Here is a 19809-nt window from a genome sequence, read left to right on the forward strand (position 1 = left end):
GGTGGCTCATGTTCATCTTGTGGTGGATGAAGACCCCCAAGTCTCTTTCAGTCACGGTGCTAGCCTATAAGCATGATGCTGTTTTTTTCTCCTATGCTGGAAAACCCTGCATTTCTCTACATTGAATGCCATCAGGTTTTGTTCCACCCACTTTGCAAGCATGTCCAGGTCGGCCTGTATCCCCAGCCTGTCCTCCAGGATGACCCCTTTCCCCTATAGTTTAGTGTCATATGTGAACTTTGTCAGTGTAACAATTGAGCCCTGGAGTACTCCACTGGTAACCTTGCACCACTTTGATTTGTCGCCATCAAGTAGTATCTCACCCTGGAGCCAGTTCCCCAGCCATCGGACCATGAGATGGTCAAGGCCACAGTTCCCCAGCTTGGTCATGAGGACATCATGGGAGACCAAGTCAAAGGCCTTCTTGAAATCCAGATAAATGATATCAACTTCATCTCCTTCGTCCAGGCAATGTATCACCTGATCATAGAAGGAGATGTGGTTTGTCAGGCAAGATCTTTCAGTAATAAAACCATATTGACTGGCATTCAGTAGGTTGCCTTCTGTTAGCCTGTTGCAGATGGATCCCTTGATAATTTTCTCCAAGATCTTCCCAGGGATGGACATCAGAGAGATAGGTCTGTAATTCCCTGGATCTTCCTTCCTCCCTTTCTTGAAGATTGGGACCATGCTTGCTTTTTTCCAGTCTTCTGATACATCACCCAACCACCATGAGCTTTCAAATGTCTTGGCGAGAGGGCATGCTATGATGTCTGCCAGCTCTTTTAAGATTCTCGGGTATAATCCATGGACTTATGGATGTCAAGCCTCTCGTGGACTTATGGTTGTCAAGCATCAACTGGTGATGATTCCAGTTTTCCATCTCTCGAGGTGTTCTCTCACATGATCTACATCACTTGCAGACCCATCTCCTAAGCCCTGGATGCTTTGTGTCCTGTCTGACAGCATGACCTCCTTGGGCAGGTTAAAAAGTGATGCAAAGTAATTGTTTAGGAGACTAGCTTTTTCTTGGGCATCAGATTCAGCTGCCCCATTTGATCTTGCAGGAGGCCAGTGTTGCTTTTGTTCTTCCTCTGACTTCCCACATACCTGAAGAATGACTTTTTGTTATCCTTGATTCTGATGGCTAGCCTGGGTTTGGTTACTGCTTTGGCTTTTCAGGACTGCTCCCTACAGGTACGGGCTAGTGCTGAGTAGTCCTCCTTGGTGATGATTCCAGTTTTCCATCTGGTATAGGCTTATTTTTTAAGTTTTAGGAGACCCAGAAGTTATCTTTTGAGCCAAGGGGACTTCCCTGCCTTCTGACTGCATTTACTATGGGATAGGATGGATTTCCCTTGCACTTTGAGGATTGAGTTCTTTAGGAACAACCATTCCTCATGGACTCCCCTTCTAGGACAAAGGTGAGGATTTCTGTTTTACTGAGAGATTTGCCCACCCTGCAGTAGACAGATAAAGTAATCAGATCCAGGGCATTGTCACCAAGCTTGCCCTTGACCTTCAGGTCACTCACCAGGTCATCCTCTTTGGCGAGAACCAGATCCAACAGTGGCCCACAGACCTCTTGCATCAGGTACAGGTCATCAATACAAGTGAGAAGTTACGAAACTGGTCAGACTTGGCTGTGTGCTCATCCAGATGACTGGGGAGTTGAAGTCTCCCATAATGATCATACATCAGGAACATGCAGCCTCAGCCAGTTCCCTTTTGAATTCAAGATCCAGTTCTTCTTCTTGGTTAGGGGGGTCTGTAATAGACTTCTATGAGTATATCTTCTTCCCCATGCTTCCCCCACCCCCATTTTTTAGCCCAGAGGGTCTCAAGATGCCCTCCATTGTTAATGAACTCAGTTTGAAGGGAAGTGTACTGCTTCTTGATGTAGAGAGCTACACCCCCACCTCTCTTCCCAACATAATCTCTCCAGTAGAGGATATAGCCTTCTATACCTATTGACCAGTCATAGGAGAAGTCCCACCAGGTCCTTGTTATCCCTACAAGATTATAATCCTTATCAATAAGGAGAAGGGCCAGCCCCTCCTGCTTGTTACCCAAGCTCCTAGCACTTGTGTACAGGCAGTTGTGTCTTCCTTATGTGATGGGATGTGACCCTTCCTTGGGCTCTTGTTAGAGTGGATTCCCTTGCATTACCTAAGCTGTTACTACTGTGATTGGCATGACTTGGGCTAGAACTGCTGATTGACTGCCCATCCCCCAGTGATCTTAGTTTAAAGCCCTGTTGAGGTCAGCCATTCTGGCCAAGAAGAACTTCTTCCCTTTCCAGGTAAGGCGGAAGCTATCCCTTTCCAACAGTCTGCTACCTCTCTCACTGAAGTGTGGAGTGTGTTCAAAAAGCCAAACCTCTTGTGATGGCACCATCGCCAGAGTCTTCTGTTCACCTCACCGATGCATCTATCCCTCCAGGGCCCATGACCTGTGCCTGGGAGGATTGAGGGAAAAACTACCTGAACACCCAGCCCCCAGAGCTCTGTAGTCACTCATGACCCAGCCAGGATTGCTCCAAGCTGTGTCATTCATGCCCACATGGATGGGTAGTATGGGATGGTGGTCCAAGGGCCAGATGAGTTTGGGGATCCTCTGAGTTGCATCATGGACACAAGCCCCAGGGAGGCATCAAACCTCATGGGCTATGGAGTCAGGGTAAGAGATGGCACCCTCTGTCCCCCTCACGAGGGAATTGCTCACCACGATTACTCTGTGTCTTCTTCTAGGCACAGTTGCTGGTGGCCCTCCAACCTCATATGCTGGGTCTGGGAGTTCGGTCAGCTCAGATGATGTGAGGGGTTCAAAATGGTAGTGCAGCTCCAGGGGACTGGTCATGCTGGTCCAGTGACTCCTAGGGCCAGAGACTACCTCCATCCAGGCAACCCCTTGCTGGATGTCATGGTGGCGCTTTATTTCCACCAAGGTGTTGTCAGCCATAGAGTGAAGTGCCTGGAAGTAGATGTCCATTTCCTGCTTTACACCTCTAATGGCTCGCAGCTGTTGCACCATTGCCTGAGTTCCATAGTCTGGCACTCCAGGGCCTCCACTGTTGAGCACATCCCGCAAGGGGAGGTGTCAGTACTCCTAGTGCTCCCTGCATCCATGACAGGAAGCCTCCACAGGAAGACAGGGGGCTCCATCTGAGTGGAAGCCAGGGCCATGGGTCTCACCCGGGTAGGGGCAGGGACTACAGGCTCTGTTTGGGTAGAGCCTAGAACCAGAGGCTCCATTTTGGTGGGGACCCTGGTGGTACCAGAGCAGGGGGGTCCAGGTATGGGGGGTGCTTTAGGGTGTGATGTGTCCCATCCACCATGGTCCTCGTAGTAGTCTGGGCTACTACTGTGCAGAACCTTTCCTTCAGGCTCCCCACATGAAGCCTTGTTGTCTTCCTCCTTGCCTTCCTGTGTGAACTCCCTTGCTAACTCATGTGCTGGCCTAGAAGTGTGCCTGTTTCCGCTTTCTGTTTGTGAGGCTCTGGTCGCGTGGCTCCCTGGGTGGCTGGGTCAAGTAGGAGCCAGGGTGGGGGGCATGACCCTCCTCGGCTCCTCTCAGCTGCCCCGCAACTGTGCTACTTCCCTCCCACCATAGGCCCCACCTACCTCTCAGCTGCATTGGGGGTTGGGGTCCTCTGGGGTCCTCTTGGGGTTCTGGGGGTCCTGGGGCTGCAAAGGGCTTCTGCCCATGCATCTTGGACCAGAGCTGGGGACAAATTGCAGCTTCTGCCATTGGCAGGCCATTTTAAAGTCTGTTCATGCACAGTAGGGCCCACCAACAGCGCAACACTGGTGTCGGGGCTTGTGGGGGATGTCTCTGCCCCACCAGAAAAGGAGAAAGGTAAATGCCAGGTGGCACCAGTCGTGTGGCTCCCTGGTGGGCTGGGCCAAGTAGGAGATGGGGGAGGGCGTGACCCTCCTTGGCTCCTCTCAGACACCCCACAGCTGTGCTACTTCCCTCCCACCATGGGCCCCACCTACCTCCTGGCTGCACTGGGGGTCAGGGTCTTCCAGGGAATCTTGGGAGTCTGGGGGCCCTGGGGCTCATAGGAATGCAACGGGCTTCTGCCTGTGCATCTCATGCCAGAACCAGGGACAAATGGTGGCTTCTGCTGTTGATTGACCCTTTTAAAGTCTGTGCATGTGCAGTAGGGCCCGCTGACAGTGCTGCATCATTCTCAGGGCTTGGGAGGTCCCTCCAGGATGTGCTGCGAGTTGGGGTTGGGGTCAGGGTCTTCTTGGGGTTCTGGGGGTCCCAGGGCTTCATGATTGCTTCCTTCATTGTTCCTGTTAGCTCCTCACTGTGTGCATATACATGTGCAATTAATGCACCTGAATTATCTGCACAGAAAATTCAGGTGGATTAAACTGAGGTCCCACATACTTCTGAATGTTTGTCCATTGGGACCGAATTTGCTGATAGCAGCAGTCCAATTTAAGGCTGCTCCTGTCCTGCTTCTCTCCTGTTATAGCAGACAAGAGGAGCTCCAGCCCTGGGCTGGCAGGGGTCACAGGGGCTGATCCCAATCTCTGTGGGGCAGAGGAGAGCTGTCCCAGCTGCCTCCCTGCCACATGAAGATTGGGACCCATCCCAATCTCCACATGGTTGGGAGAGTTATCCTGGCAGCAAAGTGTCCTGCTGAGCCAGGACAGCTCTCCCTGTCCCTTGTGGCCCCCTGCTGCCAAGGCTGACTGGGTGCAATTTGCTCCTAGTCAGAGTCTACACGTGTATTTACAGATACTAGAAAATGGTGCCTTAGACTAATTTACTCTCTACAGGTAAACAGAGAACTGAGCGTTGCAGTGTTTCCCAAATATATCACGCTGTTTTTGGCTGATCAAGAACAGGAAACTGTCTTCTTTGAACATACATGCTCTTTTGCTATTGTAATTATAGAGATGACCAGGGATCTAGGTTTTGTCTGATTAAAAAAAAAAAATCCCCAATTTCTGGATTTAAAAAAGTAACCCAAAATCCACATTTTTCTGTGATTAATATGAAAGGTCACTAATATACAGATAAATATATAGAGGTGTTTCATTTTAATCACAGAAAAAATGTGGATTTTGGGTTACTTTTTTTAATCCAAAAATTGGGGATTTTTTTTTAATCAGAGAAAACCAGGATCCATGGAGATGACAAGCCAGAGGCAGATCTTGGTACAGACATTCAAAAAGCCTGTGGTGGAATCAATCTAAATTACATGGCTTTTATAAGCAGCATAATTTAGATCAGTAGTGCACAGAACACATATTTGCCTGAGGGGGGAGATGGGGACGGGGAGCATGCAGGCTGTCTATCTTAGACTGAGGTCTGCCATTTTTAAGCCAGTCTGTATGTGCTGAGCTTCCGTTCTGCTACAGGTTTAGACTGTTTTTTTGAGCACTTACACTGGTAAAAGTGTAATATCTGTACCTGGCCTTTATCTGCAGGAATCACAGTAAGTTCCTGACGCCTGCATACCTCTGTACCCAGAAGTAATATAGCTTGGACCAGAGGCAACACTGTATAACTGCCTCAGTGAGGGTTTGAGGGTACGGGGGGGAGGGGTTACTAATTAGCTCTGATGAAAGACATGTCTGCACAACAGTGAGAGAATACAGGTTTCTTGCCTATATCCACCAATGGACCTTTTTGTTCCTGCCTCTTATCTATAAAACCTAATTCTCCTACTAGCACCCACTTTATAGGAAGTGCTCACTGCCTTGGGGCTGGAGCAGGAGGCTAGAAGAGTGGCAATTTCTTCTTTAAAAAAAAGGCAGATATTTAAGCCACTGGAAAATAAGTTTAGTTATTATAGAGAAGCTGAGATGGTAATTGTTTATGGGTCCAAAATTAACAGAATAGGGGTTACCATAACCCAGCTGTGCCCCTCTGTAAAGGACAGCTAAACTGGAGAAACTTTGCCTGTTTTTACCTAGGAGCAAGCTGCCTTCTATAGGGTAAGAACGATTACATGGATCAGTACCATGGAACAACTTGCGCAGTAAATTCCCACCACCCATGTATTCATTACTGGTACACGAGTCAAAAGTTCTTGATCCATCAAAGTTACTGCTGTCTTCAGTGTGGGATTAACTGAGATTTAAATCATTGCTAAAGATACTAGTATAAAAAAAAAAGAGTGGTTCCATACAGAAAGGGTATCACTGTCTTATATTCTTCCACAGAAGAACCTAGGGTTTGAACTGAGTTGTCATACCCTCTTGACATTTTTCTGTTCACCTAATTAGCTCTTTTTTGTCCAACACAGCAAAATTCCCCAGCTCCTGGAGCACATGCTACCACAAACCATAGGTAGCTTTGCTCTAACTAGTAGCAGGACTATCTACTAGGGAAGCACTTCACCTAACAGTTAATTGCTTGTCATAGATTACTTGCCAGGCAATTTGGAAGGCCAAGGGAAGCAACACCTAAAGGAAGACCTAGATTGGGAATTCATTAGGGAACTGGTTGAAGCCGCGCGCTCCTGATGCTTGATCATCATGGGAGACTTCAACTTCCCTGACATCTCTTGGGATGACTGCATGGCCAAATCTGACAGGTCATGCCATTTTCTCATGTGCATCGATGACCTGTACCTAACCCAGGACATCTATGGGCCAACTAAAGGAGAGGCATTGCTGGATCTAGTTCTGACAAAAGGGGAGGACCTGGTGAGCAATCTGCAGATCGAGAAGAATCTTGGTGACAGCGACCATGAATTGGTCACCTTCTTAGTTCACCAAAGACCATGCAAACCCCTCAGTAAAACAGAAGTTCTTAACTCTGGCCAACTTCTGCAAAATGAGAGAACTGGTCAGCCAGGCAATCAGAAGCCATACCCTCCTCAGAAAAGGGAGTACATGAGGAATGGTCATCACTCAAAACCATAATCCTTGATGCCATCCCTTCTCACAAAAAATGCAGTCAATGGACAAGGAAGCCCCTATGGATGAATAAGGAATTGTTGGACCTCATTAAGCTAAAAAAGAGTAGCCTACACCAGCTGAAAAACAGGAAGCATTACCAAAGGAGATTACTCTGCACTTGCCTGCACCTTCAGAAAGCAGTCGAGAAAAGCCAAGGCACAAACTGAACTTAGGCTTGCTACAGAGATCAAGGACAACAAAAAGTCCTTTTTTATAGTTTCATAGTTTCTAGGGTCGGAAGGGACCTGAGTAGATCATCTAGTCCAACCCTTGCCATGGCAGGAAAGAGTACTGGGGTCAAACGACCCCAGCAAGGTGTTCATCTAACCTCCTCTTAAACACCCCCAGGGTAGAAGCCTGCACCACTTCTCTTTTTAGATATGTGGGAAGTAGGAAAAAGAACAAGGACTGTATTGGGTCCCTGAGAGATCCAACGGGGCAACTGACATCAGATGCCCAAGGAAGGGCCAATCTCCTAAATGACTTCTCCACATCAGGTTTTCATCCTCCCATGATGATCACACTGCCAGGAAAAGCACAAACCAATTTGGGAGTGGATGATGGGCCACCCACCCCCAAATTAGATGGTGGATTAGATGAGGGAACACCTTGAGAAACTGGACATTCAGAAGTCCGCAGGCCAGATGAAATGCATCCAAAGGTCTTGAAAGAACTGGCAGACATCACTGCAACCCCGTTAGCAGGGATATTTGAAAAATTGTGGTGCTCAGGTGAAGTCCCAGATGACTGGAAAAGAGCCAATATGTCCCCTATCTACAAGAAAGGGAGCAGGGGTGAGCCAGGGAACTATAGATCAATCAGTCTGACATCCATCCCTGGAAAAATTCTGGAGAAAATTGTCAAGGGATCCATTAACACCAGACTAATGGAAGGCAAGTTTATGAATGCCAGCCAACATGGCTTTGTGACTGGCAGGTCTTGCCTGACCAAGCTCATCTCCTTCTATGACCAGGTAACATATGCCCTGGACAAAGGAGATGATGTGGACATCATTTATCTGGACTTCAAGAAGGCCTTTGACCTAGTTGCCCATGATTTCCTCATGGTTAAGCTGGGGAACTGTGGCCTAGATCATCATATGGTCCGATGGCTAGGGAACTGGTTACGGGGTCGGACCCAAAGAATACTAGTTGAAGGGAGCAAATCAACATGGTACAGTGTTACCAGTGGAGTCCCTCAGGGCTCAGTACTCGGGCCAGCACTCTTTAACATTTTTATCAACAATCTAGGTTCAGGAGTCAGATGTGACCTGGCCAAGTTCACAGACAATACCAAATTATGGGGTAGGGCCATCACACCGCAGGACAGGTTGGGGATACAGGCTGACTTAGACACACTCTCAAGGTGGACCAACCAAAACCGGATGGCCTTTAATACAGAGAAGTGCAAGGTGCTGCACCTCAGAAGGAAGAATCCTCAGCATACTTACAGGCTCAGCAGTGCTACACTTGCTAGCACCATGACCGAAAGGGACTTGGGGGGGCTTGATTGATCACAAGATGAAGATGAGCCACCAATGTGATGCAGTGGTGGGCAAAGCTAACCAAATGCTGGCGTTCATCCACCAATGCATCTCAAGCAAAAACAGAGAAGTCATCCTCTCGCTTTACTCGGTCCTGCTGAGACCACAGCTGGAGTACTGCATCCAGTATTGGGCCCCTCACTTCAGGAAGGATATGGAGAAGCTTGAGAGAGTCCAGAGGAGAGCCACTCATATGATCCAAGGCCTAGAGGGAAGGACGTAGGAGGAGAGGCTGAGGGACTTGGGACTTTTCAGTCTGGAGAAGAGAAGGCTCAGGGGAGACTTGGTAGCAGCCTACAACTTCATAAGAGAGGTACATCAGGATCTGGGAGAACACCTGTTCACCAGTAAAACCAGAGAGAAAGGGAGACCTCGACCTCATAATATGGTATCAAATGAAATAAATAGTTGTCTCCCCCCCTCAAATCCCAAACCTCACAATCTGTTTCACAGAAAAAGGCACTGCATTTAATCTGGTTTAAATCCCCCTTTCCTGTTTTATTCTCCACTGTTCAACCCAATCCTTCCCCCACCATCGCTGCCTCAATCTAAATGGTTCTTATTGCAGGCCTTCTTACCAACAGTCTATGAGAATAAAAACACTTAAACTTCCTCTAAAGCAATAAGTGGTTTAGGTAGCAAGGCATTTACAGTAATGGGGGAATCCTTTTTAGGCCATTCTTTGGTCTCACAAACAGAAAATCTCTGACTGTAGTCTGCCTATATCTTCTCAGTATATAACAGTCTGTATCATCTCAGGGCTCCTCAGTAGCCCTAGTCTGAGGGATATAAGGGTTGCTAGCATTCCAGCCTTTCCCTATCTGGAAAGCCAAAATAATTAGGTATGGTCAAATTTCCCTCCTCTCCTAGGTATAAACCAAGGTCTTGATACAGCCAAGAGCCACAGAACACATTTTTTGAGCTGTGCATGCCCCAGGATCAATGATCTGTGTACAGTGCCCCAAGTCAATAATCATCTGTTGTCAAATAACTTTCTTGAGGAGAATAACTCAAATGTTTACCTGCCTCTCCTACAATTACAGATAATTACTTGTGCATTATTTTTGTCTTTATATGCTGGCAGAAAATTATGTGATACTAAAGAACCATATTATCTTGATAGAAACCACAGTATTTTAAAATCATTTGAGTGTATTAGTTTTTTGGTTTTGATACATAGATCTGAGATAAGTTTTTAGGATATGGATCAAAAACTTTTGATTAATCTTTTGTCTGACTATTTGATGAGCTTTAGAAACTAAGCCAACACTGCAGGCAGGTGCAACTGAACCACTGCAGCTACTGTTGGCAAATCCTACTGTATTCACATTTATCATTTGACATTTATATCTGTGTTGTCTCTTTTTACAGCATTTAATAGCATCAGACCTTATTAATTCACATTTTTATTATATATCCACTGACAGTAACTGGCACTGATTTTACTTAGGAACCATAACTTTCAGAAGAATTCAGACCAGATCCATGATCCTCAATGACTGACTGATTCACCAGGTAGCTGATGGTAATTTAATTCTATAAGCCAGGAGCTGAAGCAATTAAGTGAAAAAGTAAAAGTATTAATGCTAATGATTAAAGTTTCATTGCTTAGGAAGCAGTGGATTTGTGCAGTACGGCCTCTCTTTCACTATTGTATTTTTTCAGTCAATGTTAATACAAAATGACTAAAACCCATGTCCTGAAGACCATTTATGTTCATTTCTAATTAGTTATTAAAAGAAACTAATCTAGACACAAGCTGCAAAAACATTTTCCTGCTAAGATGATATTCACACTGCTCTGTTCCACCATCCCTTTTCTATACAAGCTACTATTTCAAATGAACAATCAGCCACTTCATCTGTTCTTGGAAGAAGCATTTAATTTTAAATTATTTATCCTGCCTATCACCTATATTAATGGGGAGTAAAAACATACTCCTCCCACTTCCCTCCCCAAAAAGGGAATGAAGCACTGACCTAACGGTTTAATAGTGACATGATTCAATATCACTTGGGACTCCATGTTGGAATCTTGGCGTCGAATTATTTCTCCTGTCATTATTTCTCTCCTAATCTTCAAATTATTTCTCCTTGGAATATTCCACTATTATACTTTACTACACCATTTGATAAAACCCGAGAAATGTGTAAACATAATGCATTCACCTCCTGGAAAGGAGATTCCCTTGCAATACTAACACAATATCTACTGCAGCTGAACATAGTGCTACATCTGTTGCATTTCTGCCAATCAAAGGAAAACTGGAAAGGGCTTTTTGCAAGTGTCATTGTCAACCCTTCGATTCCTAGTCTAGTATACCAATTTTTATCCTGTTGGTATTCTTTATGACTGTCTGTTTACGTTTGTTACCTGATAGCCTCCTTTTATTTGAGTCTTTAAAGTCAAAATCTAATTTCGACTGTAATGTCAAACAAGTAAATAGATTCATATATTCACAAAACAAATGAAGTATAACTATTTTCTCTCTCCACATAATTAATCTTCAGACACATTAATTACTCATTTCTCGAGTCTCTGGGTTTCATGGGCAAAACTGACAATCATAGCAGTTTTGAGACTGTGATTCTGTGAAGTGGCCACAACAACTCTCCAATGTTTCTCAGGCTTTTTTCTAGCCTATTATCTTTCTCCAGCACACATATGTTCACTAACCATCTGCCTGATTCAGCCCTCATCTAGAAGTGAAGAAGACTGGTTCCTGTATTTGCTAATACACAGGAACCAAAGTCACTGCATCGGTCACATTTCAGTTGTTTTAGTGTAACTCTGTATATGGATACTTATTTTTGATTGAGTACTCTAGTTAGAGGAGCACAAGAATCTCAGGATATGAATCGATGCCTCTCATTTCATATATATAGAATTAAAGGTCTAACTCAGGCTTTGTGTAAACAGCATCACCCCACAGACCAAAACAAATATTGACTTGCATGTCCCATAGTAAGTAGTAGAAGAGCCAGGACTAAGATGGAGAAGGAATTATTTTTCCTTGGACAGTGAGGATCTTATAACAGAGATTGGGCACAAATTCAAATCTAAGTTAGAGATATAAAATATCAGCTACATCAACATCATTTGACTGCTAATACAACTGACATTATTGTGCTTGATTGTAAACAGGTAAATTAGAGAAAGCTGTCATGGGGGAAACAAACAGGAAACAGCAATGATGAAGCAGTGATAAAGTTATTACAGTCCTAAAGAATGCCTTTGATCTTCTAGGGAAGAATGTGGGAGGTATAAAGTGGGGAATGCTCTTTCCAGGATCTAATCATATGATAGATGTCACCTTTGTATCTATTAAAATTCATGACGACATTTCCCATAATCATTTTTGTAGATATGTACCCCTAAAAATGTCCAGACTCGGGCAGAAGAGTCAGCAGTCAGTCACTTACCAACTCCAAATCAGATAATCCAACATCAGCATTTTATAGATTTAAAATATCTCCTCAAAACAATCAGTAAGACCACATTGAAGCAGACCAGTGGAAGATCTAGTAAGACTGTGAAGACAACTAATTATCTCTAGGTTCAATGAGTCATCTTGTCTTTCTTGCCTCTATCTTATTGGCTGAGAAATAAAAATAAAACTTAAGAGTTGGCATCATATCATTTCTGCAGTTCACAGCAATCCCTTAAACTTAGATATTTCAGTTGTTTTGACAGAACTCATCAGAACAAATCTATTGCTATTTGCCTGACATTATGCTGGACTCTTATCCTAAACAAGCTGCTTTACCACAATAAATTATAGGGAAATATAAAGATTTCTTGGTCATGGTAGGTATTAAGAAGGTTCACTTTCTGTCAGTCAAAATAATACAAGATTCAGCCTTGGTGACAGGAGGAGCTGTACGGAGTACAGTCATCAAATGGTGATAATATTTTTCACATATGATAGCCCAGGGACTTTAGCTGAACTGAACAGTTTAATGGGGCAAGATATAAATTAATCCCAAACTCAACCTTACAATACTACTAAGATCAGATTTCTACAAACGCTTCTATAAGTAAATGGTCCTAGTTTGAATACCAGTCTCTTAGCAAACAGGCGTGGTAACCATGGGTCTGGCAACTGTTGATTCATTACAGCAGGTTGGAAGGATTCACGCAAAGGTATAAAATAGAGAAGGTAGGGCTGGAGGTCCTGAAGGATCATAAGAAATTGATGAAAGCAGTAAGGGAGAGTACAGTGTGCTTGTGTGAAACTTCACAGATGGACAAGTGAAGAAGGTGTGGGGAAGAGTGATGCGTAAACAACTAAAAGGTAAATATGCTGACCTAGTGTGGATGGTCGTAAGAAATTATTTGCCAGTGACAGAAGTGCAATACAGACAAGCTCATCAAGGTGCACAAGGGAGAAGCGTGGGGAAGAAAAAGCAGTGGGATGTGTTTTGGGAACGGACATAGGCAAAGTGGGTGTGGGAAAGGGTCTGCCACTTTCCATGTCACCAAAAAAAATCTGCTGTCAGTGTTGGAGATGGTACTATGTTGACTTATGCCAAGGGGCCAAAGGAAACATTATTAAGGACTTCATTAATAGGTGTTAAAACTAATTTATAGAAAGTAAAAAGCCTCTGGGTGTTTCAGGGGTTGGCTTTCACTAAAAAAGAGTGCCTGAAGGTGGGGCTGCATGAACTGAAATAATACCTTGACTGGGACAAGGAAGAGATTGGAGAGTAAGAGACTGAGAAGAAATGGAGGAAAAAGGACTGAACATACTCGTTTCACTAAATGAACAGGGAGGACTGATGGGAGGGGCAGGGAGTTTCAGGTTGTAGCCTTTCTCATTGAGTTTTGTATGAAGAAAAAGATTTCTGTAAGGGTTTGTTTTTTGTGGGAAGTTGATGCATGTTATTTAAGGGTTTAATATATGTAGCAGTATGTTTTTGATATGTAGTTGTTTCTGTACTATGAAGTCTCAGTAAAACAAGGATGCTCAGTATGTGTATGCTTTGTGAGTGTAGGGTGCTAAGTGTGTTTTTAATAACATTTGTTTATTTTTTTAAAAAAAAGTTCCCATCAGCATTTTTGGCCCCAAGGGAGAGTGGTGGAACTTGCTCTGGCCTCTCTGAGTGCCAGCCTGGTGTTGTGGCTCTGTTCTCATTCCCTCATGGAGGAACAACTGCCTGTTTTTTTAAGAGCCTTATGCACAAAAATAAAGGTTCCCATCAGTATGTTTGCCCCATACGAGCCATGTACTTTATAGTCATGCTCAGTGCTGGCTGCATTTAATCAGGTTCATAGCTTGCTTCCATTATTGAGATCAGGGATGTAGGTTGTAGCTGCGTTGGTCTAAGGGCATAGGCAGATGAGGTTCTTTCAGATTTACAAGGGTGAATCTGATATCTTTCACAAGGGCAAATCTGATATCTTTTATTAGACCAACTTAAATAGCTGGAAAATTTTTCTTAGCAAGCTTTCAGGTTTAAAAACACTTTGTCAGGCTGAGGAAGCTCATGCTACTTTTAGCAGCAGCAGCAGTTCAAAGATAAGCAATGTATTTAACACAGTTTTCTTATATGCTTTTCTCCCATGCTCTTATATTCAAATAAATATGGCAGTTATTGCTATTATAATAGTCATTACAATTATTATTCTAAATTCTTTTCTCTAATAAGAAATAGTATGCCTGTGCTTTCCTTGTATTTCTTCTAATTAGACAACGTACCTGTGGCGTTAAAACAAGCCCATGAAATGAATACACATGAACTTACTGGAGACTGGAAAGAGAAAAGGATGGTTTGCTCATAACAGTAGTGACAAATTTCTCCTCCCACCTCCCCTTTGTCACACCCAAAGGTGTAATGAGCAGGGTTTGTACCCAGGAAAACCCTGCAGGAGAGTAAAGGGTGGAGGTAGGGAGATGCCACTGAATGTTAGAGAGGTAGGGCTTCTCAGAGTGGAGGGGTGGGGGCAGTATACACAAGTCTTACCTATGCCAGTGACTCAGAAACAGCCCCTGGCTGCTGCTGCAGCAGCATGGTGTGCCTGCCCTGGTCTTGCTTTTACAGCAGCAGCAAGGTGACTGTGAAGCAACTTGGCTGCTAGGGCTGCCAACCCTCCAGGTTTGCCCTGGAGTCACCAGGAATTAGATATAAATCTCCAGGAGACTATGAGACTCACCCAGCAGATAAATGAGAGGGCATTCGTTAAAATAAATATTAAATATCAAATTTGATTTATATAGTAGTCCAATAGGTTTTGAAAATGTAATAGTAATGTGCATTTGCCTTCTTGACAAAGTCTATGCACCATAATCCATAACTGATATATATAAGCATGCAGGCACATTTGTGTTGTGTACTGTAGGCACACTGGCATTCTGGAAACCTCCCAGAATAGATTCAAACAGAGTTGGTAACCCTACTGGCTGCTGCTTCAAGAGCAATCCCATAGGGCTCCTTTTGTTGCTGGGAAATGGACTTCATGGGGGTGGGAGGTGATTCTGGTGCTCCTCGTTAAATTAGTGCCCAGAGCTAGTGCCCCTCTCACCTATCCTTAGTTATGCTACTGGCCAACACCTTTTCAGATGTTCCTTTTTTCTGACTACAGCAGTAAAAAGTGGAATTATAGCATACATTCTTAAAACCATTCACCACACACAACACAAAATAAATCCCAGCAGTTGAAATAAAACACCAGACATCATGAGCACTTAATAATAAGCTAGAAAAATATCAATGGAAGAGATATGACCATTTCCTGTTCTATTTTTTTAATCACATGGCAGTAGTATACTAGCACTTTATATATCTGTGCCTCTAAGGTCTATCACTTATACTTGACCTATCAGGAAATATTTCATGATGTTCACAGTTCCTTCAGTTTAAAAACTGTGCTTTTTCCCAGCTCAAGTACTTTTTCTCTATAGAAAATCTGAAAGACTCATCAACAGAACAACTCTGCAAACACTTATGCAACTAGACAAAAGGCACTGCAGTACAGATAATAAAATGCTTTTATCAAGATCAGAAGGATTTACCTTGACAGGAAGTCAGTGAAAAAGAGTCGTACTGGATATCCATGGCGTATGATTTTCACCATCTCTAGGACACCAATATACTGCAGTTGAGCCGACACATAAAAATTATCAAAAGTATCTGGCAGCTTAGAATTATTGGGTTTGATACAATGAACAGAATGCGGCGTACAGTTCTGAAGCTTCCCAATAATATCTGCTAGTGATTTCTGTGGAGAGAAATAAAACCCAACAAGTTCTCAAATGGCCATTAGTCTGCAATGAAATCAGTTCCATAACATAACACAAATACATTTTTGCAAACTTCTTAACATAATTTTTTAAAAGGCTTGACCTGAAGGCACAAATTGCTTATTCAAGCAAATCATGCTTCTGCTGGCCTTTGTAAACAGTAGAGCCTCATTCTGTGCTTAAAACTCTCCTATAAAATTTTGTCCAGTAAATGTTCACTAACCCTGAGCTGTGTTGCCACAGTGATTGGGTCCCCTCGTTCCAGTCTCTGAAGAAATGTAGAAGTACCTTTCTTTTTCAACAACTGCGGGAAGAAAAGTATACATGGACTACTTTAATCTCATCATAGGCAAATATATGTTTCCTTATTAAAGAAGGTCATTGATAAAGGAATTAAACACCTGAGTCAGCATCACATGACACAGGGACAAATGACATAAGTTTAGATTTTCAAAAATTGCCAGGGGAATGGCAAAATAACCAAAGAAATCTGCATAGGAATGGCTGGCAACAAAGTTTTGATTTTGGAAGCAGACGTACTATCTTATACACACATTTCATTTGAGTATGGCACATAAACGTAATCTTTGGTCAAATATGAGTAAAGTGTGCATATATACTCATTTTCATTTAGAGATAAGAAAAGTAACATGAACCTGGGGATATTACGCTATCAAGGACAAGATATTAAGCATAATATATCATTTCCATATTAACAGAATAAGATTACTTCCTTATGTAAGAAGGGCTGGGGTGTGAATGGTCATGCGTATCATTGATAATCCTCATAAATTATAACATTTTTAAATGTGATGCCCAGAGTTCATTCACTACTTCTTTGTCCTGTATAGATGCATATAATTTTTTACTCTAATATATATAATTAGCATGAGCAGTTATTTCTTATATAAGAACCAGTGCTAACTTCTCTCTCAATAAACATGGAAAAGCAAACATAGAAAACATTTTAACTTTTTTACTTTGTGTATTTGACAGACATCTTGTAAAGATTAGTTTTAGGAATAGCCTGAAGAAACTGGCTTCTTGTTGAGCTTTCTAAATTGAGGCTAGCAGAACCAATATATTTTAAAGTTTGGTCATGACCATAGAAGATTAAACAACTATTGGTTGAAGTAATCTAGAATTGTTGAGTCTCTTCAGTTGTGACACTCTTTCATTCGCTTTCTTCTTCTGTCCACTTGGCCGTAATTTATAAACCTCTATTCCACTCAGACTCAGTATGTTTTGGCCTAATTGCATCCTTTCAATTCACACCCAAAAGATATGGGTATCTTCTCATCTGATCTCAACCAGACCCAACCTATTTAAAAGAAAAGAAATGCATTTCCCAGCAATTCCCTACTTGTGCTGGATGTGGGACCTGTTCTGCTTTCAAATTTCACTAGCCAGAACTGAACAGAACTTAAAAGGAAAACTCATTTCCATCCTAAAAAAGACTGGAAGTCTACTGGGTTTCACATTTCTTCATAATAACACTTCATATTTACATAATGCTGGTCAACAACAGATCTCAAAAAAACCTTTAAAAGGTGGGTAGAACACTTGGAGCACGTATGCAAATCAAGGCCAATCAGTGGTAGAACCAGGAGCAGGACAGTAACCCAGTCAGTTGTAATATGCTGCAGATTGTACTTCTTCCCATGGAGAAAGGAATGGGTGGGACAGGGACAGTAAACAGGAAAGAAACTAAGGAGATGGAAACAGAAGGTGAATTTAATTAAAACAACCACAAAAAAAGGAAGATTCTGGCTTTGATTCAGGAAGAAGTCTGCATCAAATCATGTCTTAATTCTCCACCTAACACTCTAAATCTCCTTTAAGCTCCTCACAGAAATCAAATATATCTTTGCCAAGGAAGTTTTATGCTTGAAAATCACATACCTCTACTAGATTTAAAGAGAAAGTATGCACATCTAGTTCTATCACTCCAGTATGAGAAGACCATCAATCTTTCTCTACTTCCACAACAAGTAGACCCCTATATTGAATACTTTCCAAAAGCCTTGCAATGGCTGCATTCATAGCCCACTAATCAAGAGAAACAGAAATTATTAGGAAAAGCAACAAGAAGAGTCAGAGGGAAAAGCTTTTATTGATAATTTGTGTTCACTTTTCTGATTCTTTCTGCAGAAACAGGCTTAGCCACACAAGGGGAAAGTTTATATCCTGAACAAGGCTAAAAAGTCTGGGAAGGGAAGATAATTAAGCTACAGGAGAGAGTGTAAGTCCATTTTTGAATTATGTGTCTCTTCCATTTTAGAGATCATACTGCCAGTAAATTATAATCTGCAATGTAATTTACATGCAGCTCTAATAGAAGGCTAGTATTCCACAAGTTGAGTTTATCCCTCTAGTTTTTTCTGTCCCTTAAATTTTCTTTTAATTTCAAAGGCAGTTAAACAGTTGAAGCAGAAAGTATTCCCCATGCAGCTAATAAAATTAGTAATATTGTATGCACTACTATATAGGATTGAGAAGAGTGGATTTCAGAGATCCTTTAATCAATAGTGCTATTGTATAGTTCCTTTAGCTGTGCTGCAATTAAAATAGTGTGATTGATTATTTCAACGTGCAAGTCAAAATTAAAGTACTGTACATGCTATAGAATATAAGAAGCATTCTGAAATGTTCAGATGTCTTTAACATTTTGGTAATTGAGAAAAGACTAATTCTTTAAGGGGAAAAAAAGAGTTTCAAATTCTTACCTTACTCAGCTCTGTGTATTTCTTTGCTTCTCCAGTTGTGTAGGTTATTGAAGGTTTCTTACTGAGCAAGGCTGCTTTGGACCCTCTAATTTTAAGTGAATGATATGGAGGGACAAGGGAGCCTGTCTGTGTCAGTTTGGACTGGAACAACTGATTGATGACTACATTTTCACTAGCTAGGAGAAAAAGAAAATGCATAGAGATAAAATACAGGTGGGAAAATTATACACACAGTGCTTGAAAGGAACAAGGCACACAGTGGGAGACAGCATTAAACAAGAGGCTTAAACTATTTCAGATGAACAGCCTATTACATTTTTCTTTTATGCATTGTTAGCTATTCTGTTGCGAGTCCAGTAGCATTCAATTATCCAACAATGGCAGCCATCAGCAACTTTTTAAAAAATTATTTATTTACTCAAGTTAAAATGTACTTAAATTGCCCAGAATGGGGCAGTAAGCAATATAAATCAGATCCAGTGTTACAGGTCTGTGTAAACCTCAGGGCTTAGGTTATGATTACTTGTGCATATATATATTGATTCCAATATAGGGTGGAATAGAATTACCCAGGGCATGTCTACATGTGCTATTACCAAGCAGCAATAAACTCTTATGCTTATTATGTCAGAATTTATTGCTCCTAACACACCATGTGAATGTGCACCCGGGACTGCAGCATGTTGAGCTGGGTCAAACTAGCCCCAGCTGGCAGGGAGTCAGGAGGTCCATCTGCCAGCCTGAGGCTGCTCCTACCTGGCTCAGCGTGCTGTGAAGGGGCTGGCTGGGGTATAAGTTTGCTCCAGTGTGGGGCTAGCTGGCAGTCAACCCCCACACTAAAGCATCCTTGAGCCCCAGCCAGCCTCATCAGCGTCTACACATACTGTGGTGCCGAGTAAAAAATTGCTGCAGAGTATATTAGTTTACTCCAGCCTTATAGCTGGGCACGTGTAGCCACCAAGACATTTACTGCAGAGCTAATTAGGTAGCTGCAGTAAATGTCTCATACAGATGCACCCCCAGGTACGTAAATAACTGCCTGAAGCAAAATGGAGGCCCTTCCAGAAGTTGCGACAGTTGCCCAGACTGTCCCAAGCTCCCTCATCCAGCAAGGGTTTGAACCTGCATCCCACCTTTCCAAGAAGGCGTGAAGACTACAAGGTCATGGGCTAAGCGCTGCCCAGAGCATTTTATAGCCCTCTTCCAGCAGCTGACCCATGGGGTAGCCAAGAGACAAAGATATGAGGGGGAAAGAAGAGGCACTTAAGGCAGAGGGAGTACATGTCTGAGAGAGCCACTGCTTTAGAAGGGAAGCGGGCACTGGGATCTGTCCCTTGCCCCTAAGGCCTTTTCTGCATCTTGCATTTAAAA

At 42.8% G+C, this 19809-nt stretch overlaps 1 protein-coding gene across 1 annotated transcript in view; it reads right to left on the bottom strand.

The window, feature by feature from the left end:
- The window catches only part of MYO16 (myosin XVI), a 484140-nt gene that overhangs the window by 117081 nt on the left and 347250 nt on the right, over nucleotides 1–19809 (bottom strand). The window contains exons 24-26 of the mRNA XM_019529669.1: nucleotides 18439–18614; nucleotides 15936–16016; nucleotides 15485–15690 (exon numbers count right to left, since the gene is read on the bottom strand). Coding sequence (XP_019385214.1) covers nucleotides 15485–15690; nucleotides 15936–16016; nucleotides 18439–18614 — 463 coding nt within the window. The remainder of the gene's footprint in view (nucleotides 1–15484; nucleotides 15691–15935; nucleotides 16017–18438; nucleotides 18615–19809) is intronic.

This window comes from Crocodylus porosus, unplaced genomic scaffold (assembly GCF_001723895.1).
Source record: "Crocodylus porosus isolate Cpor-Errol unplaced genomic scaffold, CroPor_comp1, whole genome shotgun sequence".
Taxonomy (NCBI): Eukaryota; Metazoa; Chordata; order Crocodylia; family Crocodylidae; genus Crocodylus; species Crocodylus porosus.